The 27,764-nt window shown below is 39.1% G+C and overlaps 1 protein-coding gene across 3 annotated transcripts in view; it reads left to right on the top strand.

Moving 5' to 3' along the window:
- The window catches only part of CRB1 (crumbs cell polarity complex component 1), a 166,372-nt gene that overhangs the window by 13,483 nt on the left and 125,125 nt on the right, over positions 1–27,764 (top strand). For all 3 annotated transcript variants that reach the window (XM_084788399.1, XM_084788401.1, XM_084788400.1), the window contains exon 2: positions 21,462–22,040. In XM_084788399.1, coding sequence (XP_084644525.1) covers positions 21,462–22,040 — 579 coding nt within the window. The remainder of the gene's footprint in view (positions 1–21,461; positions 22,041–27,764) is intronic.

A 27,764-nucleotide genomic window follows, 5' to 3' on the forward strand; every position in this document is an offset into this window, starting at 1 on the left:
AAGCTTCTAAGAGATAAACACAACAAAATAAATATAGCAAAATAAAACAAAACTGAGCACATTGCAGTTGGAAAAGGCAAACAACCAGCAGAAGAAAAAGACCCCAAGAGAAGGCACAAGAATCAGAGACCCACTTGTTCACAGACTCAGGAGTCCCCCAAAATACTAAATGTAAAGCTCTAATATATACACAGAGGACCTGGTGCAGACCCATGCAGGCCTCATGCTTGCTGCTTCAGGCTGTGAGTTTGTATAAACTTTGCTCAGTTGATTTAGAAAGCCTTCTTATCCTGGTGTCCTCCATCCCCACTGGCTCCCATGCTCCTTCTACCTCCTCTTCCTCAGGGATCTCTGATCTCTGAGGGGAGGGGTTTGATGGAGACATCCCTTTAAAGCTGTGTCTTCCAGGGCCTTCCCTTCACTGTGTAATGCCTTGGCTGTGGGTCTCTGCATTTGATCCTGTCTGCTGCTGGCGGAAACTTCTCTGATGATAGCTGAAAAGGGCACTGATCTATGAGTAAATCAGGAATCATTTTATTGTTACTTTAAAAAAAAAGAACCAGTGATACTTGGCTCTACCCTAGGTCTCTGGTCTATCTAATGTTTGATTCTTGGTCACCTAAGCAGTGTTCGGTATGGGTTCTGTCATCTATCTCGTGGAGTGGGCCTTAAGTCAAATCAGACATTGCTTGATTACTCCTTCAAGTTTTGTGCCATCATCACCTTAGCATAGTTCGCAAGCAGGACAGCATTTTAGATCAAAAGGCTGTGGCAGGTTTGATGCTTACATTTCTCTTTTGATAACCTGCGAGCATATCTTCCTGTAACAAAGACACTAGAATGTAAGGGTGAAGGATCTACGTGGGCACTAATTAGACTTTTCCATGATCAGTGAGTTGCATAGGTGATGTCTTCAGCTTTACTCCCTGTTAGTGAAGAGCAGCGTATTGTTTTGGAAACAGCCTGCATCCTTTCAGGATCTCCATTGGACTCCTTTTGGCCAACAATTCAATTGGATGTATCTCAGTTCCTGTACCAGAAGCTTTGTTTGGTGGAAAGAGATGGCCAGATGGGACTCCGTCTCCTCCATTATTTGGAGACTTGATTAAGATCACCCTCATATATTTTAGGAGGTTACTACTTTACTAGGTTTCCATACCATCCCTCAAATTCTAGCTGTTTCTCCCCACATTTCCTCCCTCAGCTCCATCTTCTACCTTCCCGCATGTTTGCAGTGACAAAGTCTCTTGCTGGCCTGAAACTCTCTAACTAGGTTAGGCTTGCTGGCCAGCAAGTCTGGATGCCCTCCTAGATTTTTTATGTTGGTTCTGGTATTAGAAATCTTGTTCTCCTGTGGGGATCAGGAACCAGGGGTAGGGGGTAAGGAGTGAATGATGACAGGGCCCACTCAGAATCCTGGGTATCAGACACCAGAGACCAGATTCAAAGGTGCAGATCTAACTTTATTGTCCAGTATAAAAGCCTTTAAAAGGTTGAAAGGCCAACCAGACTATCCATGCTAGCCTCAAGCACCAACAGCCACCAATCAGGTTGGAATAGCTGTGAGGAAATGGTGGGTGCGGGGGGTGGGGACAAAGTCACCTTAGGAGACTTCTGTAAAGAATGGGGAAGCAGTCACAGCCCTAATGTTGGATCCATTTTGAAACTTCACTGGTGTGCTAGGAGTGCCTGGTAGATCAACACTGTGTGCAGAGGATCAGGACTGTTTGAGGAGTCTTAGGAGCCACTGACACTACTCACCATTCTCTGTGGGCCTCCAAAAGGCTTGTCTTAACACTTCTCTACAAGAAGCAGCTCACAATCTGAACCATCTCCCAGACCTCTTTTATTTTTGATAACACCCTATAGTCTCTTCATGCCTTAAATTACAGGCCACCTCTTCATTAAAAAAAAACATAATTATAGACTTGACTCCTACATACTTAAGTCCAACAGGGATAATTATTGGCTAATATATATTACACTACAAATAAATCCTATATGAAAAGAGACTGAAATTACTTAAGAAATTAATATAAATTACAGACTCTGTGTTCGAAACTACATAAAGAAAAGGCCTTTATGAATTAAAAAAAAAACATTAGGTAACAAAACTAACTTAGATATTGTATGTAAGGGTCAAAAAATAAGACTGGCAATGTGTCATCATTGCTAGGTGGAGGATGCCCGAGGGACCAAGTTTTCCTCTGTCCTGCATAATGTGTACACACACACCACATAAATAAATAAATAAATAAATAAATAAATAAATAAATAATAAAACTCAGGATTCAAAAGATCTGTGTAGTTACATGGTAAAAAAATAGAATGTCTCATGATTTTAAGAATAGTGTTCTAATATGACATTGTATATAAAAATACACAGAGAGACAGAGGCAACAGGGACAAGAATAATAGCATCTATATGGATAACTGCTAATACTCTTCAAGGTTTCCCTAGGTTCTTTAACAGCGTTTATCTTTCATCAGGCTTTATTGTGTCTGAAGGATGGCTTGCTGTTTTCAATCATCCCCTTACTCTCTTAGTGTCTCTGAAAATCACTATTTGTTGTATAGAAAAACTTTACTTTCTCCTTGAAATTAAAAATGTTCAAATTCAAGAGTGAAGAAATTGTTTAGTATATCAGTGTTTGGTGTGCAAGCACAAAGACCTGAGTTCAGATCCCAGAACCCAATCTTGAAAAAAAAAAGGAGAAAAAGACTGTAGCAGTAGCACTATTGGTTTGGGAAGGACACCTGGGCTTGCTGGCACCAGCTTAGCTTCAGGGTCTAGGAGAGACCCTGTCTCAAAGGAATAAAGTGGAGAGTGACAAGAGGACACATAATACTCTCCTTTTAGCATTGGTACACAGTCACACAGAAGTTAGAACACACACACAAACACACACTCACCACATACACAAATGTTCCCCCATTCTTGTAAATACTCGTCTATACCGCAAGGTACATATTTTAAATTTTTTATGCAGAAGGATCTACAGAGTGTATAAACTCACATACACATAGACATACACACTCTCTCTCACACACACATACATATATATGTTATATATATACATGTGTGTACATGCATATTATTAGCTAGATTGTAATAATCATTTCATAATAAATTCATACAGAGTCAGAATATTTACCTTATATTCTTGTGATTTATTTATTAATTATACCTAAATACATTTGAAAAACAGTTCAAAATAGTAAAAATTGTATATTTTTAATAAAATAAATGATTATTTTTAGTAAGCTTTGGAAGAACAGTGTTTTTCTTAAGGAAGACAACATACTCTGAATTCATAAGAGAAAAGTTCCAGCAAAATTTTATCTTGCAGGTTCTTTTCCCTGCAAATTACGAAAAAACCCTCAAATTTCCTTTGGCAAAAAGAATTAAGAGATAGGTGGAAGGAGAAAAACATTGCTTGTTCAGTGTCAATAATTCATTCCCAAGAATCATCCATTCCATGTGAAATATTTACTTTACAATACTTCAGCAGAACAAATGCCATTCCCAAACTCCAATTTTGTAAAAATCCAAGTTAAAACTATGCATAGAATAATAAATGCTTCAAATACTACTTTCCATTGACCAATTAAGACAGCTCTTGACCCTACAGCAACAACTCACAGATGCGCATCCTCCACACTGACACCAACAACCTTTCAAAGCATCTGTACGTGGTTCTTTCCACCAATAATATTTGGAGTTTAGCTTGAGACCACTTCTGCACAGTGTCAGACCTTGAGAGTACTGCGTGCACATGAATATCAAAAGTTATGATGAAAGACCCATACATTCTCTCAGCTTTCTGTTTTAATAGGCAGATTCAGCATTTGGGATTTGGACCAGGAAGATTCATGAGGTGTGCTTGCTGTGTGTCAATTAGTGGGAAACTGAACTACAGGCACAGCTATGCTTCGGTTTCCCTCCCACTAACAGGCAACTCCCTTGTGTCTCCAAGACCAATCTCTGTCTTTGAATTTTGTGTCCCTTAAGCTTATGTGAGCTCATTCTGGAGACGGCATTGCTCTTCATGACGGGTAGCAAAAACAGTTCCCTGCTATTCCACGCCCGTGGTCTTTATTGCTTTCAACTTCAAAGGGTCTTGAAGGTATTCCTTTCTGTAATAACTATTTATGTGGCTCTTTGCTGATATTATTTGTACTAGTTGTTTCTAGTGTGAGAAAATATCATTTATTAAATAAGATTATAAAACAACGAGGTCACTGAGTGATTTAGGGCAAATTCATAACATGATTAACAAATGTGTTTTCCTCTCACCTTAACTTTTTTTTGAATCCTATAAGCCCTACAAATTAAATAACCCAGTCAAACAATGAGTGAAAGTCCTTGTTTTTTTTTTAATTAATTAATTTATTTATTCACTTTACATTGTGGTTATAACCCCCTCCCTCCTCTTCTCCCAGTCCCACCCTCCCTCCCTCTCATCCCCTCCCCAATTCCTCAAAAAAGGAGAGCCCCCCTACCCACCCACCCAGCTCATCAAGTCACATCAGAACTGAGTTTGTCCTCTTCCCCTGGGGCCTGGCAAGGCAGACCTGTCAGGGGGAAGTGATGGAGAAGCAGGCAACTGCGCCCATGTCAGAGACGAGCTATCACTTCTAAATAACCATGTTCTGATAGAGACTTTGGTAAGCTCTTTTCACAGACTAACTTATTTAGTCCTTATATTAATCCCTAGAAAACTGTGTGCTTATTTCCACTTTACAGATTCAGTTGGCAGAATATGGACCCAAAGCCAGGGCTGCCTGGCATACAATGTATTAATGACTGTGGACAGAGGGACATCAGTCTTTCCCAGGAATAAACCCCATAACTGGTTATTCAGTGCCAAGTCGTCAGTCCTAAAAGCATATACCTGTGAGCAATGCTAAATGGTCTCAGCAGGTTGTGTGTATTTGTGTGTGTGTCTGTGTGTGTGTGTGTGTGCACAAGTGTCTTTGTATGTATGTATGTAACAATAAGGAAAAAGAAGCCATGAATTTGAGGAGTAGGAGTGTCATGAGAGATATTATAGGGAGGGAGACTGTATTAGGTGGTACACGTTTATGAAATTTAAAAATCAAGCTTAAAAAGAAACAGTAATTTCTTCAGGCCAGAGGATATTTACTTTTGAATTTTGTTGTCTCTGTCTTTGATTTTATTTACTATAGTCCTGTTTATTAACTCTATTTTCATTACTGTAAGGCACACTTTTCTGCTTGTAACATACATATGATTTTTATTGGATACTAAATAATGGTTCATGATTATGTTGGGATTAATGTCTTTTAATATTGAGGATTTCAGTGCTGGCCAGTAAAAGAGATGGTCTTTGGGGCCTTTGTCTCACTGTATTGTCTGTTATCTGCTGCCCTGACCTATAAAATCCAACTGGTTTTGATCTCATTCTTTTCTGCTCAAGAACATGGCTGCTCCTCTGTTCTCTTCCACTGTGCCTAGAGCATAAATATTGTTCTGAGAAGCAGTTCTGGGAAATCTAATTGTATTATATATATTGTACTTCTGAAAAAATATCACAGCCCTCCTCTCCAAGATGTTCTCAGTGCCTTCCAATAGCTTCATTCTGCTTCCAATATTTTTCAGTTGTTCCCAACAAAAGAGCAAGCCAGATGTGACAGGAGATAATTGTCTCTTGAATTACTAGACACAGCAGGAGCTAATAGTAAGAGAAACCACATATTTGTTAAGTGATATATTTGTTGTAAAGAAAAACCACGTTTTGAGACTAGTTAAGAAGGAGCTATCTTTTTAAAGTTATTTGGAGTTATCACATAAAACATGTCACCTAGGTGTTGCAATCAAAACAGACAAAACTAATTTTGCTCACACACAAAACTGTGTATAGCACTTGCTCATGCATGCTGTTATTTGTTCATAGTAATTTTGAAATAACCCTAGAGTTGGTTGTAAATACAATGCTAACATGGTTCAACTAAAGCCCGTTTCAGAGTTTTGTTTTTATTTTTGTTTTGTTTTGTTTTGTTTTGAGACAGGGTTTCTCTGTGTAGCCTTGGCTATCCTGGACTTGCTTTGGACACCAGTCTGACCTCAAACTCACAGAGATCTGCCTGCCTCTTCCTCTTGATGGGATGAAAGGCATGCACTGCCACCACCATCAGAGAATTGTCTTAAAGCTATCTTACACAAAGCAAAAACAAGCAGACAGGAAGTAAAGTATGCCAAGGTGTACAAAAACCGACACATGTGAAGATAAGTATCAGAAGCATATTAATTTCTCCATTCATGTAGCTCCTCGATCTAAAATATGACCCAGACAAAGGCAGCAGCCAAAGAAAGGAAGCACTGCCTTCAACCATCACATGTAGCTTAGGTTTTCATGAAGAATGGAATTAATGAAAAATGATATTCAAATGTAGCAACTCAAGTTGCCCAGTTTATTCCAAATACCTCCTTCTCATTTCAGTGATTTCAGATGCTGTTTAATTCTGGTTTGAGTAATCTAGGTTACTCCTCCTCAAATCAAACATTTAGAAAATGATAATGGTTATATTTGTCTGTAGATATTCTATAATGATTATCTTTGAGGTAAGCGGTCGGGGGCGGGGGGGCTAAATGGCAATGTTTAGTTTTATCCTGGGATCAACTATTTGCCTACTAGCCTTTGATTTGCGACAATGTTTTCACACCCAATCAATGTGCCAGGACAGCAGGTTTTAATTTACACAGGGACACTGTCTATGACCTTTACTGAGCTAATGTGTCTTACAGTTCGTTGTCATCACTCCATTATCTTCTCCTCAAATTAATTTTAAACTTCTTCAAAGTCAGACGTGTGCAAATGTCTACAAATAAAAGATTTGCTACTTGGCAACATGTAAGATGATCCACATAAAGAGGTGAAGTCCACGGTAGAGAGAAAGAGACAGAGATAGAAATAGAGATGAGATAGAGGTCGATAGGTAGATAGATGGGTAAATGATAGATAGATATACAATAGACGAGAGAGAGAGAGAGAGAGAGAGAGAGAGAGAGAGAGAGACAGACAGACAGACAGACAGACAGACAGACAAACAGACATAGATGATAGATAGATAGATGAGGTAGACATATGTTTAGTTTAATTTACATACTACTTTTTAAATACAAGATTGCTAAAACTGAACATGGTATTATAATTTTAAACCTTGCATACTTGGGGGAAAATAGACAAGTTTGTTAAATGTTGGTTGCCAAAAGATGCCTTTCAATAGATACCATATTAGAGCAACATAGTATTTTGTGGTGAACTATGATGAGAGATAATCTTATGTATTTAACTTGACAAGTTAGAGTATTTAACTAGACAAGTAAGAGACCATATTAGGCAAAGGCATATTATTGGAAAATTTTCTATAATTTTCAATGAGGGTTTTAAAATGTAAAGATATTTTACATTCAATTTTTAAACTACTCTGGATGTAAATGCAAATAAAATAAGTAAGTAAGCAAGTGGTTGGGGGAACAATCTAAAAGTTCATTTAGAGGCCCACGGGAGTTTTTCTCTGAAAAGTGCACACCACCTCACTGCTATGGAGACTGCTTAGAGAAAGCCCTTTCCTCCCATTTTCTGTTCTCATTAAATTCACTCTTTTTTTTTTCTGTTTCCAGCAACATGTAGAAACAAAGCCATTCTGGAGAGGGGATGATGGCAAAGGGATGAAGGACTAGCTTCTTGTCATTTAGTGGTTACTATAGCAATAATCATGATGGGGGACTTCCAGCTGCAAGTGGTTCTATAACAACATGATAGGGTGCTTTTGAAAGGGACCAGAGGCAAATGGATCTTTTGTGGGTATATTAACCCTTTTATACCAAGGCTAGCATCTTCTTGGAAAACATGGCTTATTTGATAAAACCTTGAAACTATCTTTTTAATTTTTTAGGATTTAGCAGTCAATTATTTTATACAGTCCTGGCTCAAGCTGATGGGATTTTAGGTCCCTTCTGGGTATTGAGAGCACCCACACTTTTATTTTTCACAAATGAAATTGAAATAAAACATTGAGTATATCTTTAAAATATACAGAATATTCTTGAAAGATACACATTTTCTCTACATGTTAACTTACTCATTTATAATTAATTTGAGTGTGGCCCACAGCTGTGGAGATCAGAAGGCAGCTCATGGGAGTCAGTTTTGTCCTTCTATCATGAGGGCCCTTAAGATCAAACTAAGGTGGTCAGGCCTACATGCAAGCACCTTACTCGCTGAGCCATCTCACGAGCCTCAAAAGATATATTTTCACGGTGTTCACTAACCATCTGGAAAACTTCAAATAGCCTTTGTATAAAAATCTTTTAACTCTCACATACATTGTCCAGAGGCTGTTGATGTAGTGAAATAACACATACCAACATGGTGGCTGTGCAGTGTACTCGGCCATATGTGGAGACACTTCTGCTCCATGCAGATTAACTTCTCATGTTCCACCAATGCCATTCAGCACTCTCTAAATCATGGAAGATCCCTATCTGACTTATGACTCAGTAAAATGTTATAAAAGGAAGGTTAGTACCTTTCCTGAACATACTAAATTCTAGTGTGGGAAAATAAGACAGAACAAAGCAAAGGCATCATCTCACTCATAAGCAGCGGTCAAGAGCTTTGGAAGCTCAAAGAGCAGACAACAGGCACAGGACACAGGAGTGGTTGGTACTGAGTTGGATACGATATTTAAGAGAAATAATGATGTAAAGCTTAAATGTAAGCATTCCACCAGTTAAAGATGAAAATTTAGCCTTGCTATTTTCAGTTCAATAATAAATCATTTAGGAATGAAAGTATACACCATGATGAGTAATGCTTGGTCTTCAGTAAAGAAAATCACTTTAATCCCAGCACTTTCAAGGCAGAGGCAGGTGGATCTCTGTGAGTTCAAGACCAGCCTGCTGGTCTATAAAGCAAGTTTCAGGACAGCCAAGGCTACACAGATAAACTCTGGCAAAAAGAAAGAAAGAAAGAGAAAAAGAAAGAAAGAAAAGAAAAGCCATCACTTTAAATACTATTATTAAACAAAATTTCAATTAATATGCTGAGTTTACAGATATGGAGTTAGTGAGTTATTTGCTTGACTTTATCCTTCTTTTACTATTGACTCCCAAAACATTTTAATTACCAAAGCATGCCTCTCCAAACAGAGATGGTTTTGGTCATGCTTAAGATCGGCCACTTTTGTGGTGTGTGACTCCTTATGCACCTCCCTGCCCTCCCTTTTTAAAAACAATTCTGGTGCCTTTATGCTTTCTATTCAGTTAAGCTGCCAGTTCCATGTATGAGACATTCTCTTCGAGCGCTCAGAAGGATGCCGGCACCTCTACATTTCCTTGGGAGTTTAAAAGCATCACTGTTTTCTTTTCCCTGGTGTTTCTTGCTAAGCAATGCAGCCTCAGAATTCATTACGTATGCACTTGCCTTTCTGCCCTCTTTCTGGGGAGAGTTTGCCAAGCAGGTCCCCATGAGATCAAACCCTGTTTTGCATGTGTGCTGTGAGGCTGTGCAGAAGAGCCGAGGCATGTCCGTGTGCACCAAGGCCCTGCTCAGAACAGCATGTGCCGGAGCTCGCCAGGCAGGGAGCCACTCAAAATCATCTCCAGACCAGAGGCACCGTGGCATCGCAGCTGTTGTGCTCAGTGCCATGAGGCTTTTAGCTGAATAAAGAAAAGGAAATCTATTCAGGGTAGCTTCCAAGTTAGCTGGTAGTCACAGTAACCTGGGTTTCCCCTAGATTCCATCCACAACTTCAAGAGATCTGACAGAGGCAAATCAGTCTCTCTCTGTTCAAGTGTAGTGAGCCATAGAGTGGGCAAAACCAATTTCCCCAGGGAAACCAATTAACCAGAAGAGCAAAACAATCAGCATGTGTTCTCTGAACTTTTCAGGACTGGTAGGAGTGTACAAAGTGTGTAATTAGGGACTGGGGAGACAATACAGTGGTCAAAGCACTTGTGACCTAAAAAGTGAGCAGGAGGATTGGAGTTCGAATCCCTGGACCCACGTAGAAATCTGGTGGGCAAACTTAGGCCTCCGTAACCACATGCATTCACGTGTGCACACATCTTTACACATTGTGCCCACAAACATGTGAGCATGCATGTAACACACACACACCACACACACATGAGAATTTTAAAAGTATGTAATCATAACTGAATAAATAAGTCATATACACAGACACACTGAACTTAAAGAGTTAATATTTTAATTACAAAGAAATAAAGAAGTACAGAGATGACTGTTACAGTGTATCTTAGCAACAATAAATCCTGTGGCTGCTCAGGCTGGATAGCCACAAGAATGCTGCAATCTGGGAGATGTGAAAACATAGCATGCCTTGCCCAGGGCTTCTGAGAGTGTGCAGTATTTGAAGATACCTTACAAATGACTCTCATGGGGCACACTGAGATGCCTTTTTTTGTAGTTATGACAATAATAAAATATCATTTTAAATTACAGGGAAAAGCATCTTATGCACAGTCATCACCCCACTTTATGCTTCTAGGGTTTAGATACTTCTACAAAAACAGGAAGAGCTGCACCGTCTGGGGCATCAGCCATTAGTCATATGTGGCTTTGAAACCAAGTGCGGATAGCAGGAATGTGCTGAAAGTGTAAAATAGACATACGATTTCACAGAAGAGACAAGTGGAAGCATTTTATCTCAGTAATTTTTGTACTGATTGTACTTTGAAATAATAGTATTTGAGGCATATCTTGGTTAAACTAAATATATTAAAATTAATTTTGTCATGTTGTATTTTTTATATTTATTATTTCTTTATCGCAAGGTGTGGGTGTGTTGTTGTTATTGTTGTTGTTGTGTGTGTGCAAGTGATTGTGGCTTGCAAATACAGTTTTGGGGAGATGGTTCTGTCATTCTATTATGTGGGTTCCAAAGACTGAACTCAGGAAGCCAGGCTTGGCAGCAAGTGTCTTCACCTACTGAGCTATTTCCACAGCCCTGTGTTTTGTTTTTAATGTAGATAGAGCACGCACTGCACCTCTTGAGATTATGCGCTGGTACAAACATGTTCCTTTGCAGCGTAGTCCTGGGCCAACATCAGTGGCTAAGAGCTTCCTAGGAAAGCAGATGTCAGGAAAGCTATGGCTTAACAACATTTTCCGTGATTCAGAGGAACACTGATGTTTGAGAAGAACAGGTTGAAATAACCTTTTCAATGTTTCTTTTTGTAATTCTTTCCTGCTCTTTATTTGACTTTTTTCCCCCTCAGATAAATGTCTTGAAGTCCCTTGGCATTCTGTTCTCTTACATAACAGATGCACAAAACCAGTAAAGTTATTAGACATTGCAGAAAATTCCACATTTATAAGTGAACATAACATTTCTATATCCCATAATCTTTCCACAGAAAGAAAATGAAATGATAAGGTTATGCACGGTTCTAAAACAGCAGAAAACTAGAGCATTTTATGTCCATTATAACATTTAATCTTTTATTATTTTTGTTTTTCATTTTTCAGGATTTTTATGCATATATAAATGTACATAGTGTGTCTTTTGATTAAATCCACTTTTGTTTCCTCCTTTCTAGTCTCTATTCTCACTACCATTTTTGTCTCCTAATGTCCTATACTCTCTTTTTTGGAAAAAAAAAATCCCACTCTGTTTACCTAGTTCTGCCTTATATGCATGGGTAGAAGACCATCTGCTGAAGCGTAGGTGGCCATTTGAGAGCTATAGCCTAAAACAAATTGTGCTCTCCCATCTCCAACAACCATCAGCTACAATAGCTTTCTAGCTAGGGGTGAGGTTTCATGAGTCCTTCTGCCATCCATGCTGGGAGTTTGGCTGCCTTGCTCCTGTGCTGGTCTTCCTGACGCAGCTACAGCTGTTCTGCGTTCATGTGCACAACAGTCCTGTCAAACCAAGCAAATACTGTTTTGTTGTAGATGCCCACTGTGTCTTGCCCTTACAGTGTTTCTCCTTCCCATTTAACCATGGTCCCTGAACCTTGTGTGTGATATAAATGTCTGATTTAGAGCTGAGGCCTCTACAATGCCTTATTCTTTGCAGAACACCCAATTGTAAGTCTCAGTATTAATCTACATCTACTATAAGAGGAAGCTTTTCTGATGAGGGCTGAGAGATGCACTAGTCTGTGGGTATAGAGATAATAGCTTGGGGCCTCTTTTATACTATAGCCATTTAACAGAATAATAGTGTTAAATTCTCCTCTGGAATGTATGACATAGCCAGTTATAAGCTTTTAGCTCGGTTTGAGAACTAGACATGACTTCTATATGGTGGATGGCCTTAAATACAAAAAAAGAAGGAGGAGGAGGAGGAGAAGGAGGAGGAGGTGGAGAAGGAGGAGGAGGAGGAGGAGGAGGAGGAGGAGGAGGAGGAGGAGGAAGAAGAAGAAGAAGAAGAAGAAGAAGAAGAAGAAGAAGAAGAAGAAGAAGAAAGAAAGAAAGAAGCAAACCACATTTATTTGCTGCTATGGCAACCATGTCACTACATCATCAGTGGGCATATCTTGCCTGGTCAATCATTATTGTACCTCACAGTGTTCACAGAGGAGTTATATTGTTGAACATTCTCGGCTCCTGTAGTGTAAATCGAACCCTCTGGCATGATAAACACCTGCCAGTAAAGCTGACACCTCCAGGTTGATAACAGCTTGATTTCTCCATGTTCTATGTATTAAGTGTGTGCTGTCTTTAGCAATAAGGTCTTTCCACACATCCAGGAGGCCAACCAACAGCAATGCAATAGTTTGTAGTGTCAGATGTCTATGGATCCCACTGACCAACAGCTTAAAGAAAGGTAACCTGTTCCTGTCACTGGGGTTTTAATTTGATAACCTATGGTATCTGGGAGAGGCTGTGCCACCACCACCCCAGAGAGTCATTATTAAAATTCCTTTTATATATATGCATATATGTTAGGAAGTTTCTGTTGGTCATGTATATTATTTTAGCATATAGAAGGATTTCTTAATCTTTAAAAGGCTACATTCAGCTTATTGTACCTATTGTTTTCTTCGGTATTAATTATATGCAGTATATTTATTTAGAACATGGATAAGACTGTATGTAAATGTTTTTATTCCTTTTGATGAGGGGATGAGATGAGAGCCATACCCAAGCTATCTGAATATATGGCTTGAGCTGAGCACAGCATATTTATATCTAACTATCCCTAGGCCTAGGCCTGGAAGCTTCTACCCTCTGTACAATATAATTTTCTGCAAGCCTGGGTCTTGAATCTCAGCTTCCAGCCTCTGTCTGCTAACCTAGGCCTAGAATGCTTCAGCCTCTGAGACTTACTGCTCACCCTTTCCAGCTCTTTCTGAACTCTAGCTGGCTAGATCAATTCAGCTGTTCTGGTCCAAATGCCTTTCCAAGATGACTGATTCTATCTGGCTTCTCTCTCGGCTTCTGACTGTATTGTTCTGCTTGGCCTCAAAGTAACTCTGGATGTTTGTTCTAGTCTTCTGGATCTTTCCCAGTTCTTTGGTTCATTCTCTATGCAACCTGTCCTTGTAAAACTGCACACACACACACACACACACACACACACACACACACACACACACACGCACACACACACGCACACACACACACCTCACACCACACTACCTCTGGATGTTTGTTCTAGTCTTCTGGATCTTTTCCAATTCTCTGGTTCATTCTCTATGCAACCTGTCCCTGTAAAACTGCCACACACACACACACACACACACACACACACACACACACACACACAACTCACACCACACTACCTCGCCTCCTCCTTTCTCCCTGTAGTGCTTTTAAGTAGCCTCTCTTTCCTGCCCTGTTCACATGAGAGTTAGGTGTATCCTATCTCTGACTCATTCCGTCAACTCTTTCTCTGATTCATCACTTCCTCTGCCCCTCAATCACAAGTCCTTTCAAACATCGCTGCTTCCTTCTATAAACTAATGCCACTTTCATTGTTTGGTATTAAAGGTGGGTACTAAGGACCTGTCTGTATTTCAGCCAGATTCTTCATTGTCTTGGATTAAAACCTGATTAGTAGCTTTGTTTGCTGATCACTTGTTAAAACACAGTCTTATAGTGAGGAGCGGTTTTTCTTTTTATTTAGAATAGTTTCAGTTAGACAGTGAGAGTATCCATTTTGGTTTACTAGAAGTAATGGTGATAATAAAGTGCAAGTCTACTCCGTAAGTAAAATTCTACCATTATTAAAGTATATACTGGTTATAATAAGGCCAGAGCCCAGGCCTGCTTGTTTCTAAATGGGAAAGAAACAAGATAAAACCTTAAAATGTTCAGTAACTGAGATTAGTTTAAAAAATGTTCTTCAAATTTTGCATGATTTGGTCATTTTTTGGGGTTAATAGAAGAAGGAAGGCATCCCCGGGGAGGTGGGCATGAGTGATGCCTGAGGCAAGAAGCATGTGATGCACTGGCCAAGTCATAATGACCAAGACCCAGTCTAACCCACTCTTAGGGGTCCAGGCTGTGCAGTGGGCATCATAGAAGCCTTTATTACCCAGGGAAGCCGATGCCTTTAGATAAAAAGAACTTAATTTCATCTATGGTAGTGTTAATAATCAGAAAGTATATATAAAAATGTCTTTAAAATGCTTATTTTATGGCCAGGCATGGTGGTGTAGTCCTTTAGTCCCAGCACTAAGGAGGCAGAGGCAGATGGATCACTGTGAGTTTGAGGCCAGCCTGGTCTACAAAGCAAATCCAGGATAGCCAAGAATACACAAAGAAACTCTAAAAAAAAAATGCTTATCTTATGAAAGGCATTCATAAGTTTCTCAAAGAACCATGGATCCTGCGAAGAACTGATGATAGAATAAGACTCTGAGGTACAGATGACACCAGTGAATCATGGCCACAGTGTCCCCAGCTGGAGCAAGGAGGTCGCACATCAGGGTCTGCCTGTGAATTAGGTGTAGTAAGTATGAAGGTGTCGGCCTGTACCTAGATGTTTAGTTTTCAGGGGATATCAATAGAATAAGACTGTACTTCTTAGAACTCTAAGAAGTTCTTAGAACTCCAAGAAAGTCACCTTTCTTGAATTTATTCCTTGGAGTGGTATTTATCAGGTATCAACTATGTGAATTGAGTCTCCCTAGTTAACAGAGGGCTCCTAAGGTATTTGGGCTTTGGATCTTGCATGGAAAAGCAAATGGTATTTATTAAAAATTATTGGATGCCTGGCATTTTTCAAGGAACTTTATATATACCATTATTTATGTTCCTGAGGATAAAAATAACAAAAATACTAATAGTATTTTTTACTTTCATAAGATACAGATAATGCTTATTTATGCTAAGCACTATCAGGTAGTTGGTATTAATCATTACAATGATTCCATGGTATAGTGTCATTTTTACAAAAATGAAACCTAAGGCACATTAGAATGTAGATGACAAAACTCCTAGAGATCAGTAAGGAGCAGAGCCAAAATGTAAACCTAGAACCCCAAGCACCTTTGCTCACCCACTGTGCACATCACTATGAGTGATTCCAATGAAAGGAAAGAGACTGAGGCACTGGATGATGATTGTTTTCCCAGAGTTACAGAGGTGGACGTTAGTTGAACCAAAATCTCAATCTATTTAACCATATATCTATACTCTCTCGATTACATTATATTGGCCTCAATTTGGTGTTTGAGACCCTGTACACGTACAGATCTGTACAGAAATAACTGCATATATGACAGTGAATGCCTAGCTTTGGGGATGCAGCAAACATCCGGGGGAGGGATTGTCCTGCATCTACATCTTAGCTTAACTATTGCATGTGGATTCTGTCATATGTGGATCAAAGAGAACAATCTAACTGACGATTTGTTATGCTTGACTTTACCAAAAGAAGTCAAAGTAAGAATTTCATAGCAGGACTTAAATGAGAATCCAGCTATTTCTGTGCACTCATTCATTATTCAACAATTTTCTACTCACCACCTGCCATGTGCAAGACATTTTGGCTATGTCCTGGATAAAGACATGCTTCCCTCCTGTTCCAGCCCCTACCCAGCCCAGACCTACAGTAGAAGTCCATTCTCTGCAGAAAGCTGGGCTAAAGAGAGTTCAGCAAACAGCCTCATGTTCGTAGATTAAAACCCTTAGGCCTGTTGATATGGGCTTGACTCTGCTAACATGTTTACCACCCAGATCACTTTAACAGCATCTCTCTAGTAAGTATTTAATCTTCTCTAGAAAAAATATCAGATATCATCCACTGCACGTTGTTGGGACAATCACACTTTGGGATAATATGCACTATATGTGTGTGCATATCTACTCTCCTGCTGTAGTTAAATGTGGGATAGAATTAAAGTAGAAAACACTGCCTGGGTGTGCTCTCCAAGCTATTCCACACCAAACCTAGTGCATTCCTCAGAAATGAATTCCCTAAGTCCTTGGCCCATGACCCACTCCTTTGAGAAAAACATACATAAATAAATAAATAAATAAATAAATAAATAAATCTAGGAAAAGTTCATGACTCTGATCAATGAACCCAAATAAGTGTGCATATGTTACTGGGAGAGTGGTGGGTAGTGCTTATTTTGGCTGAACATGGGCACATTAAAATTGCTATTTTTGACCCAGATATGACACATAAGAGGTCGTCTATCCCTCCCTCCCATCTTCCTGATGGCACAGAGTGAATTTGATACATAAACTCAGCATCAATACAAATGAACAACAGACATGATTAGAGGGTTTTATGGAGAGAATTGGGTTTGTAAATCCTGAAGGGAAAAAAGATGAGAAAGTGATAACTACAGAATATTTAAGTGGAAAAGTGTGGTTTAAAAATGAGTATCAATTACTTCTCCACACATGGGTAGTATGTAGTGATTGTAGGTGTCCATATACATGTGTGTACTTGGTATAAAAGAACACCATTAAAGAACCATGGGTTGGGTGATTCATACTCTGGAAATAGCTGTAAAGTGTCTATTAGGATACACAGGTGCTGAGGACAACACGAGACACAGCATGTCCTTGGTCTGGCTAGTTAGATCACCATCACAACTTCATTTCATGTTAATATCTGAGGCAAATATTTAAATAGACACTTAAATTTATAATTAGATGTTAAAGATGTATTTTTACAAAATATAAACATTTGAGAACAGACATTTTCTAATCTATTATTTGCCTTATCTAACTTGGGTCTGACCAGTCCGTGTCCTTCATGGGAAGGATATAGCAGGCATTAGTAAGCTGACAGCTTCTCTATGGAAAGGTGTAATTGAGTCTATCACTGCATGTTCTACAATACAATCCCCCTGCAGTGCGAACTATTGGTAAAATGGACACTTTTTATTGAATAGTATTGTGAGGAATTCAAAACCTTCTCAAAGACCATATATATGTGTTGATATACATATATATGCACATATACATATATATCCTTTATATGTGCTTATATATGCTATATAGTATATATAGCAAATATATATATATATATATATATGCTTAGTATATCCTTGACATGCGTTAAAATCTGATGACTTAATCTCCATAAAATCCCATAACGTAAGAGACAAATTGCCATGTTCTGGTTTTGCAGATGAGGAGGCAGGGGCTCTGCAGGCAGATACAGGCTCAGTCTTGCACCATTGTCCTCTGTCATACTCTCTCTTTATTGGTTAATAAAAAAAAGTAAAGAAAGAAGTAAAGTTAAACAACTACCTCGTAAGTTTTCCAATAATTGAGTCTTCAAAAAGTACAGTTATTTGCTTCTTAGGTAAGTACAGGAAAACCAGAACAAACTAAAGAGTAAATGTCATCAACAGTGACCTCTAAAAAATTAAACTGCTCCCCCTTGCAAAGTTTCATTCCTCTGTTTCACCAGGCGAGTAAATATGGCCCACCTTACAATTAAGCTAAACTGCCAATATGCCTGCTCTCCGTGAAGATTTAATTACAGAATAATATACACTCACTGGCACATGCATCCAAAAAGACCATTAAGTAATAGTTAAGTCTTTGATATCTTTAAAACTGGTCAAATTAATTCTTACTTTTCAAAAACACAGAAATCTTTTATTTTAATATTATAATGCAAAATAATGACTTATTAAAAATATAGGAAATGCTTTTTTCCTCCTGCTGTTGTTCTTAGCCCTCAGGGCTCCTGCTGGGCATTTCCGTGGAGGAGGGGGAAAGCTCTACTGGACCAGCAGCTAGAGCCTCTTCTGAGATGCAGTTGGAGCTGGGCTACAGCTGCTGTGCTCATTGGCATCACCCAGGACATTTTCCTTGATGGAATTCTGCTGCTCTCAGGACAAAAAAGGGAAAGATGGATGGAAGGAAGGAAGGAAGGAAGGAAGGAAGGAAGGAAGGAAGGAAGGAAGGAAAAGTTTTAAGTTCTCTAAGGAAGAGTTTCTTATGACCGCCAGTAGATGGCGAACTTTACTGCAAGGAAAAGGGGCTGTACCCTCTGTGTTGTTCTGAACTTTAAAAGTGTGAAATTTCCTATTTTCAGTTAGAAAGGTCATATGAAAACCACGTTCTCTGTCTCATTTTTACTGGGAACTAAAATCGAATGATAAATTTAACACTTAATAAGTCTTATTCTAAATCATAAAAATTATTAAAATTATTTTCTTTTTCATTAAAAGAACGTAAAGTGACAGGCGTCTCATGTGCGGCTTTTCTTCAAGCATTGTGAAAAAGTTGGAGTGGCCATGACCTAAGGCCATTACACAGATTTTTGCCTCTGCTCTGTTATCCTTAGCTGCTTATTGAATTATTTAATCAATTTTTTCATCTCAGTAATTCATGAAATTAGCCAGACAGGGAGACAGATGCCTGTAGTCCCAGAACTGTGGGAGCAAAGACAGAAAGAGCTCGAGTCTGAGACCTGCCTAGGTGAGACCATGTTAAAGAAAATTTAGTCAACTGAAGTTATTTTATAGATTTGAAAATTAGAATTTTCTATTGGCCTCGTTGATCAGTAGATGCTAAACTCCATTTACAAGGATGCCTGTTAGCATCTAGGCACACATTCACAGACCTATGTGGTACACATTGTCAGTGCTGCCAGGCACAAGGAGAAGGTGTGAGGCTTATACACACAGAAACAGAACAATGGAGGACAGGGTGTGGTCTGTATTGAAATCCAACGGGTTTGCTTTGCAAATATTTTATCACAGTTATCTTTAGTAATCCTTTCCGAATCCCTAGGGCTCTGGCGAAGCTCACAGCTGCTTCTCATGCCCGAGACACACACCCCAGGACAAACTCCCTGAAGTGTTTCTAACAAGCTCATCGTGTTTTCATTTATTTCCTAAATGTTTCTTTCATCTTTAGATTCCAGAACTGGAAAGGCAGAGGCAGACAAACCTCCGAGTTCAAGGCCAGCCTGTTTTACATATCGAATTCCTGGAAAGCCAGGGGTATGCAAAGAGACCTTGTCATAAAACAGAATAAAACAAAACAAAGTAATACAAAACAAAACATATTGGCATCCTACTGTGGCAAAAAAATTGATTTAATTCTTTGGCATGTTACATACATACACACACACACACACACACACACACACACACACACACACACACACACAGCTCCATTGCTCCAAATATCAGTTACAGCTTTATATTATTTTATAGTAAAGCATTATTCCCCTAAATTACAATTTTCTTTTCTCTATAGTTTGTGCATTGATTTCACCTACAGACACACACTGCTTTCATTTCTTTTCATGTACAGCATTTAGTGTTCTCCAAATTTAATAGCAGTAAAAGTTGCTTTGAGTTTTAGAGTTTAGAGCTGCTCTGTTTATTTGCTGCCCCCTCCCACACAGAACTCTGCATTTTTCTTCTCTGACACATCCCTCATGAGGCTGCGCTTTACGCTCTGCTTGACGTTGATCCTCATGGCACATCTGGGGTGCTGGGATTTCTTTTTTTAGTAAAATTTGCTTGTTTTTATCTTGTTAGATTACTAACAAGATTTCCTAGAGCGAGTGTCTTCTTTCTTGGTTTCATTATCATTGTCATTCATGGTCCGTGAAAATCTTCCTGAGCATCAAGCAAAAAAAGAAAAAAAAAGTATATTTTGAATCTGCAAGTACTTACATGTTTTCCTCTCTTCAAATTAAGTTAGTAGTATAGTTGGGCAATAATTCTGATTTATAACTAACTTTTTCTCCCATGTGTGTGTCTTCCTACATAATCTGCTGGTTTTACACCAAGACCTGCCTCTGTCTACTGAGTACTACTAGTATTACAGGCATCATCACACACAGCCTTCTTGGGAGTTCTTAGATGTTCTAATATCCTCCAGCATACAAGGCTTTAGATGATAAAGGGAAAAGTTATTTAATCAACTTAGAGAGAGTCATAGAATTATTGCTTTCATAGGGCCACTGGTCCAATTATATTTCTTTCTTTTTGGACAGAGTTTCTCTGTATAGCCTTTACTATCCTGGACTCACTTCATAGACCAGTCTGCAGGCCACCAATTATATTTTCAAAAATAGATTCCTAGAACAGGGAAAGTTTCAGGAAGTGAAAGTTGAAGCCTTGACTTCAAATATCTGCTCTAATCTGTGGGATGTATGTAACTATTTTGTGTTGCTGTGTGGTTGAGAAATGCTACATGTGAAGACCCGGAACATTTACCACAGGCTATCCCATTGGATGACTGGGGCTTTATTATTTTTCATTTTTTTTAATGCTTTGCTTTTCAGAGCATAAAATAGCAACGTTGATAAAAAGAATCAGTCATAAATCAAGAAATAAAATTCATTTAAATATGTGTCTCAGTTGAGCAACTGACTCAAGGGTGATTTTGTAAAGGGTCTCCTAGTGTTTCCTAAAGTCTTCCATGAGGGAAGGTGGGCATCAGAATTCTGAATAGCTGGTGGGATTAGTAATGTTTGATTCTTATTGTGCGACTGCTCATCGAACTGAGGAAAGGAAGATGGAGAAGGACTGTAGAAAAGTTATTGTTGCTTCGTGTGTGTGTGTGTGTGTGTGTGTGTGTGTGTGTGTGTGAGAGAGAGAGAGAGAGAGAGAGAGAGAGAGAGAGAGAGAGAGAGAGAGAGAGAGAGAGAGTCTCTCTCTTTTTTGCCCTGCTCATGGATTAGGTGAGGTTGACAGGCCAGTGAGTCGTTCCCAAGGACCCACCTTTCCAGTGCTGGCATTAGAGTGTCTGCTTCAAACCTGGCCTTTTAATCATGGGTTCTGGGGATTGAGCTCAGATCCTCATGCTTGCAATGCGAACATTTTACTGACTGAGACGTCTCCTTCGCCCCTATCTGAGATTAACAAGTAGAGGAAATTTCTGCATAAATGAAGCATTAAAATTCAATATTAGAATGTATCCCAGTGTTCTGTTTCACTATTGAATGTGTTTGATTATATATTTGAATTTTATCCTCACCCATTTCTAAATTTAATCTTGATATTTTCTATTTCCTTTTAGATTCATTTTGCAATAAAAACAATAGCAGGTGTCTCTCAAATTCTTGCCAAAACAATTCTGTGTGCAAGGGTTTTCCACTAGACAACAACTGTTGCTCAGACATAGCCAATAATTTGGATGAAGACTGTGAAGACCTGAAAGACCCTTGCTTCTCCAGTCCTTGCCAAGGAATTGCCACTTGTGTGAATACCCCAGGGGAAGGGAGCTTCCTGTGCCAATGTCCTCCTGGGTACAGTGGGCTGACCTGTGAAACTGCCACCAATTCCTGTGGAGGGAACTCCTGCCAACATGGTGGCATCTGCCATAAAGACCCTGAGCATCCTGTCTGCATCTGCCCTGCTGGATATGCTGGAAGCTTCTGTGAGACAGATCACAACGAGTGTGCTTCTAGCCCTTGCCACAATGGGGCTGTGTGCCAGGATGGAATCAATGGCTACTCCTGCTTCTGTGTGCCTGGATACCAAGGCAGGCACTGTGACTTGGAAGTGGATGAATGTGTTTCTGATCCCTGCATGAATGAGGCTGTATGTCTCAACGAGATAGGAAGATACACGTGTGTCTGTCCTCAAGAGTACTCTGGTAAGTGCCATTGCATCTGCACCCTGCACTTCCCTTTCATATTCAAGAAGACATATGTCTAATTACATATAAAAGTAGTCAATTTCCAAGGGGAACTAATAGCTACAGAGAAAGCTTGCTAAACACTGAAAATCTACTGAATTCACTGAACTCGTGAGCAGATATGTACAGTCACTATTGCTATTTCAGCAGGAGCTCTACATAACTGCAAGCTGAGGCCCAGCTTTTACAAATGTTAAATACTATTCCTTTGTGTACCAATGCTCTACTTAAGTAAAACCTATCCATTAATGGACACTGGCTGCTACCATATCTTGGGTATTATGGATAGTGTTTCTGGGAAGGACAGGAGGGAATCTCTTTAAAATATCTAGTTTTTAGCTATATAATCAGTAATGATGTCACTATATCATATGGTAAAACAATTTTCATATTTTTCTGAGTATCTCTTCCATAGTGTTTTCCAAAATTCATAATATACCAATAAATTAGGGTTCCGTTTTCCCAAAAAATCTGCTGGCCTTTACTGTCATTCATCAATTTGAACATTGACAATATCACAGTTGTAAGATAATATCATAGTTTGTATTCCTCTGGCGATCAGAAATGTTGGGAAACTTGGCCGCTTGTATTCTGTACTTGCAGCAAAATAGATGAGCTAGAAGACACAATATTAAGTGAATTAAGCTAGGCATGAAAAGCCAGTCTCATATGTGTAACCTAAGACAGCTGACACAAAGAATGGGGGGCACTGAATGGTGGCTGCCAAGGGTTGGCTGAGGGTGAGCATGGATAAGGAAAGAGAAGATGTCGGTCAATGAGTACAGGGTAGCAGATGGGAAGAGAAATAAGTTTTATGGTTTTGTTGCATGGGGACTATACTTGATGATGGTGTGTATTTCAACCAATCATAAGAAGAATTTCTAGTGTTCTCATCATAGAAATAAAACAGTAAATACTTGTACTGATACATAAGATAATTAGCCTGATTTGGCCAGTCCATAATACATATACATATTTAGACATTACCTTATGTTAATAAAAATCTGCAATTATTTCATTTGAAAGTGAGAAAAATCTTGAAAAACCTCAGGAATGACAAACACCTTTGGATTTAGTCCATGGGCTTCATGAGGCCACTTTCAGGGTCAGACAGCTCTGTTTTTCAGTCCCTTCTTTCTGTTCAATCTTGACTTAGGCCTACCCTCAACGGCTCAAAGCCCAGTACTTAATGCAATCTATTAGAAAGAATTCAGGCTACAAATTAGTAGGTTCCAATGCTGCGTGCTCTAACAGAAAAATGGCAGCAAGACAGTTATTTCATCTCCTAGAAGGAGAAAATAATGGTGCATTACATTGATTGCTTACAATGTGTCAATGATTTTTTTGCATTTTTAAGTTAATATCATTTATAACAATTTCATATACGTATATAATGCATTCTTATTACATTCTCCCTCCAGCCATTTTTACTTCACTCACATCTTTTTCATTCCTCTCCTCTCCATACAAGGTCCCTTCTAAGATTCATGACTTTCTGTTTGGTTGGGGCTTGTGGCTTCTTTAGTGTAACAGGGACCAACTCTGGCCCCATTGGAGTGGGATTGTTCATCGGCATCTGGTGGGGTCACTATTGGGTACACAAATGAAGACAATGATGCCCACCCTTGCTGATTGTATTGGGAGCAAATAGCTCAGCAGTGAGGCATAAGGCCACCAGTGAGTCCCTGCCTGGCTGCTGGCCCTGTACAGGGCTTCTCCAACTGCTGTGACTCTGTAATTGTAGTGCCTGCGTCTTATCCAGAAGATGACATTTTTCAGCCCTTCTCCTTCTCTTTCAGCAAATACTGGCTTTTTAACCTCTCTTCTGCATGTACCCTGAGCATTAGAAGGGATGGGGTAAATGTCCTATTTAGGGCTTAGCATCAATTGAAACCTTTTCTACAACCTAAATTTAGAAATAAAGGGTGCCAATGGTATATTCAAAATATTGAAAATTTGCCAAAAACGCACCTCTCTCTGCAATTTATTCATTTATACTGTGGGTTACATGATGTCTGCTGTGGTCTCAAAGCAGCCAATGTTCTTTGCATGGCAAAACACTGAAAAGCAACAATAAGTCCTCTGATACATTGCTGTTGTTCCCATAGGGCTACGTTTTCCTCTTGTTTTCTAAGCAACCAGGCAAATTTTTATAACTCGGCATCTTATGAACTATATTCAAAATGCAACGAAAATAGAATTTACACAAAATGCACATAAGGGCATAAGAGTCAGGATTTGCTCTTCATGGGCGATATTTGCTCAACTCCAAGGGTATAGTCAAAGGCTTGCTCATCAGTCACCTGCAGTAGGACAATAGGTTATCTTGGTTCTTGTGCCCAAATACCAATTACTCAGAGAGATGTGGGACAGAAATGTTCAGACCCTGCCTCCAGAGGTCTGGGTCAAATCAATTTTATTTGTATTAATTGATAATACCGGAATTATCTAGGGAAGGGAGCCAGAAGTTAAGTTCACGTGAACTTAATTTAGAGACTTTTGTTGTTGATTTAGTTCACAGCTATCCCAATAATATCAGAGCTGTAGCAGCCGAGACCAGTGACTAGAAATCCCAGAGAAGATGGGTAGAATCAAAGGGAAAGCCAGAGCTGATAAGAAAAAAAGAAGAGCATGAGCAGCCAGCATAGATACTCATGAGTTCCCAGACTCCAGCTAGACCTTCTAATGAGCATCCAGCATAGAGACGCATGAGTTCCTTCCTAATGAATCTTGGAAACTGTTACAGTGACCCAGCAGCTGTATGCCACATCTGAATTTAGAGTGATCATAAAGAACTGGGCTTACAGGGTGGAAAAGAGCCTGTGTGCTTCTGAGCAGCAAAGCAAGAAAAGGAAATAAATCTTAAAAGACAGAGAGGTAGGAGGGGAGAAAGAGCCATAGCGTGTGGAGGGGGTTCATACTGAACGAATCCTCTGAGCACTCGATTGCACTTCATGGGCTGTGATTCATTGGCTGCATTGGCTTAGAGCGAGCCACTGAAGCTCCAGGTGAGAGTCTGTTTGCATAAGCAACAACTACAAGTGCAGCTCAAAGCAAGCACTGGATGCTCTCTTTAGTGAAGGGGATGATAGCTCAGAGCATTTGTCTATCCTTAGTTCAAGATTATGCAATGAATCCTTATGTAATTGAGGTCCTCCTTAAAATTGAACAGATTAGTAGCGGTGCATACCTTTTCCATTAAGATGTTTGCAGTATTAGAAAACTGTGTTGTAGTATGCCATGGAAAGGCCACGTAGATAATAAAAATCTAGTAAAAAGCATGTATTGAAGTTTCCAGTGAGAGAAATTTATAGGGAAATACACAGTTCCTTCATTATAGGATAAATCTTTGAAGGGCTGAGGAGATGGCTCGGTTGGTAGTGTGCCTGCCAGAGCAAGCACAAAGACCCGAGTTTGGACTCATAGTACCCAGTCATAAGTCTGTGCAGTAAATAGTTCTTGTCTAAAATCCCAACCTCCCTATAGCTCATTCCCTAGCCAAGCCAGCCAAGTGATGATTTTTAGGTACAGTGAGAAACTCTGTCTCAAAAAAAAAAAATGTGAAGAAGCATCCAGAAAGATACTCTGTGTTGACTTCTGGCCTCTACACACCTACACATATGTAGCCACCTACATATACCACACATATACACACAAAAATAAATTATGAAGAGATGGATGAATTAATAAATTAAAAATAGATCTTCAGTGTGTAAATTATTTTGAAATAAGAAAACAATCACATTATTTTTAATTTTCATATGTAAGATACACATTAATCTCACCTTTTAAGCATAAGACATATTTTTAAAATATACAAAAATATTTTATTTAAAAATTCAATTTAGTTGGTGGCTTAGAAAGCATATAAATCCACGTGTAAAAACTTTAGGACCTCACCTGGAAGGAAGAACTATCATGGGTATAAAAGGAAAAGTCAGTCATGACAGTGGCTAGGAAGAAGGCTCACCAGTGTTCAAATAATAGTTACTTTATCCAGGGAAACATTGATGCCTAATAAAAAACATGTACTGAAATCTCCAGAGATAGTTCCTACTTAATGAGCTTATAATGTGTACTGACAGCTCTCAAAATTTAGCAAGCATCACACTCAACTGAAGAGCTTAAAATGGAAACACAGTGTTTGAGTCCATTGCTCTGACATGGGCCTCAAGATTACCCACTTGTCACAAGCTCCCACCAGATGCCAGTGTAGCTGGTGCATTGACAGGAACTGGGATCAGCTTGGAGACAAGTTTCCAGACACACCTGTAATGGATCATTTTGGTTAGGTAAATCTCTGACCACGCTTGTAGATATTGATTAGGGTAACTGAGATGGGAAGACCCACTATAATAGTGGGTGACACCACTTTCTGGGGTTGAATCCGAAATGCCGTAAAAAAGACAAGGCAAGGTGAACTCAACCATGCCATTACTCTTTGCTTGCTAACTACATATATAATGTGACTAGCCACCTCAAACCTCTGCTATCATGATGGGCTATATCCTTGAAATGCAAAGCAGCATAAACCCTTTCTCCTTTAAGTTGTTTTTGTCAGGGTAATTTGTCAATGAAACAAGAAAAATAACCAAGATAGTCTCAAGAAAGTAGTTGATTACTGTCACAGCATTCATAGCACTGTTGTTCCAGTGGGCATGTCTTAGACCACTCGTGATTGTAGCTTTCACAGATCTCAGCCGGGTGTGACTAATGGGGACTTTTCTCCTCTGATAGTATGCATAGAACACTTAATCACTGTGAAAGCTGAACATTAGAAATGAAGATTTCATCAGTACCAGCTCTATTCCTCTATATTCTATGACTCAAGTATGTGATGTCTTCAGTAATACGATCTTACCATTAAGTTCTGGAGAGCAAACAATTTATCAATACCCTGTAATGTTTGAAGGACTATAGGACCTCACTAGCCAGCAACTCCAAAAGAGGAAATCCATTCCTAGATCTTGGCTATTGTTAGCTTGTGGCATCTAGTAGAGGCAATGTCACCCCACTATCAAATAATTCAATATTAAAGCACTGTGTGTGTGTGTGTGTGTGTGTGTGTGTGTGTGTGTGTATAGGAAATCTTTTTCAGTAGTAAGTTTCCATGACTGATAACTAATTTCCTGACTTCTCTGGATAGTCCAAATGAAACATAATCTGAATATTCAAATACACTATTAAGAAATGAAAGGAAACATAGAGCATTTGTTATTCTGGGTCTGGGTTACCTAACTAAGAATTATTATTTCCAGTTCTATCCATTTATCTGCAAATTTTGTGATTCAATTTTTCTTACTAGCTGGATGTTATTCCACTATGTACATAGGCTACATATTCTCAGTTGACGGGAATCTGTTTCTGTTTCCTGGCTATTATGAGCACAACAGCAATGAACATGGAAGAGCAGCTATCTTCTACACTGGGATGTGGAGCTCGTCAAGTGTATGCACAAGAGTGGTATAGCTAGATCATAAAGCGGATCTATCTCTATCTTTTTGCAGAACCTACATACTGATTTCCAAGGAGGCTGTGCTATTTTGCACATCCATCATCAGTGAATAAGTACCCTCCTTTCTTCACACTCACTCTAGCATTTGTTATCATTTTTTAAAAATCTTAGCCATTCTGAGTGTGTTTAGGTGAAATCTCAAGTTAATTTCAATTTGAATTTCCACA

Source organism: Acomys minous (assembly GCF_964271855.1).
Source record: "Acomys minous genome assembly, chromosome: 1".
NCBI classification, from domain to species: Eukaryota; Metazoa; Chordata; class Mammalia; order Rodentia; family Muridae; genus Acomys; species Acomys minous.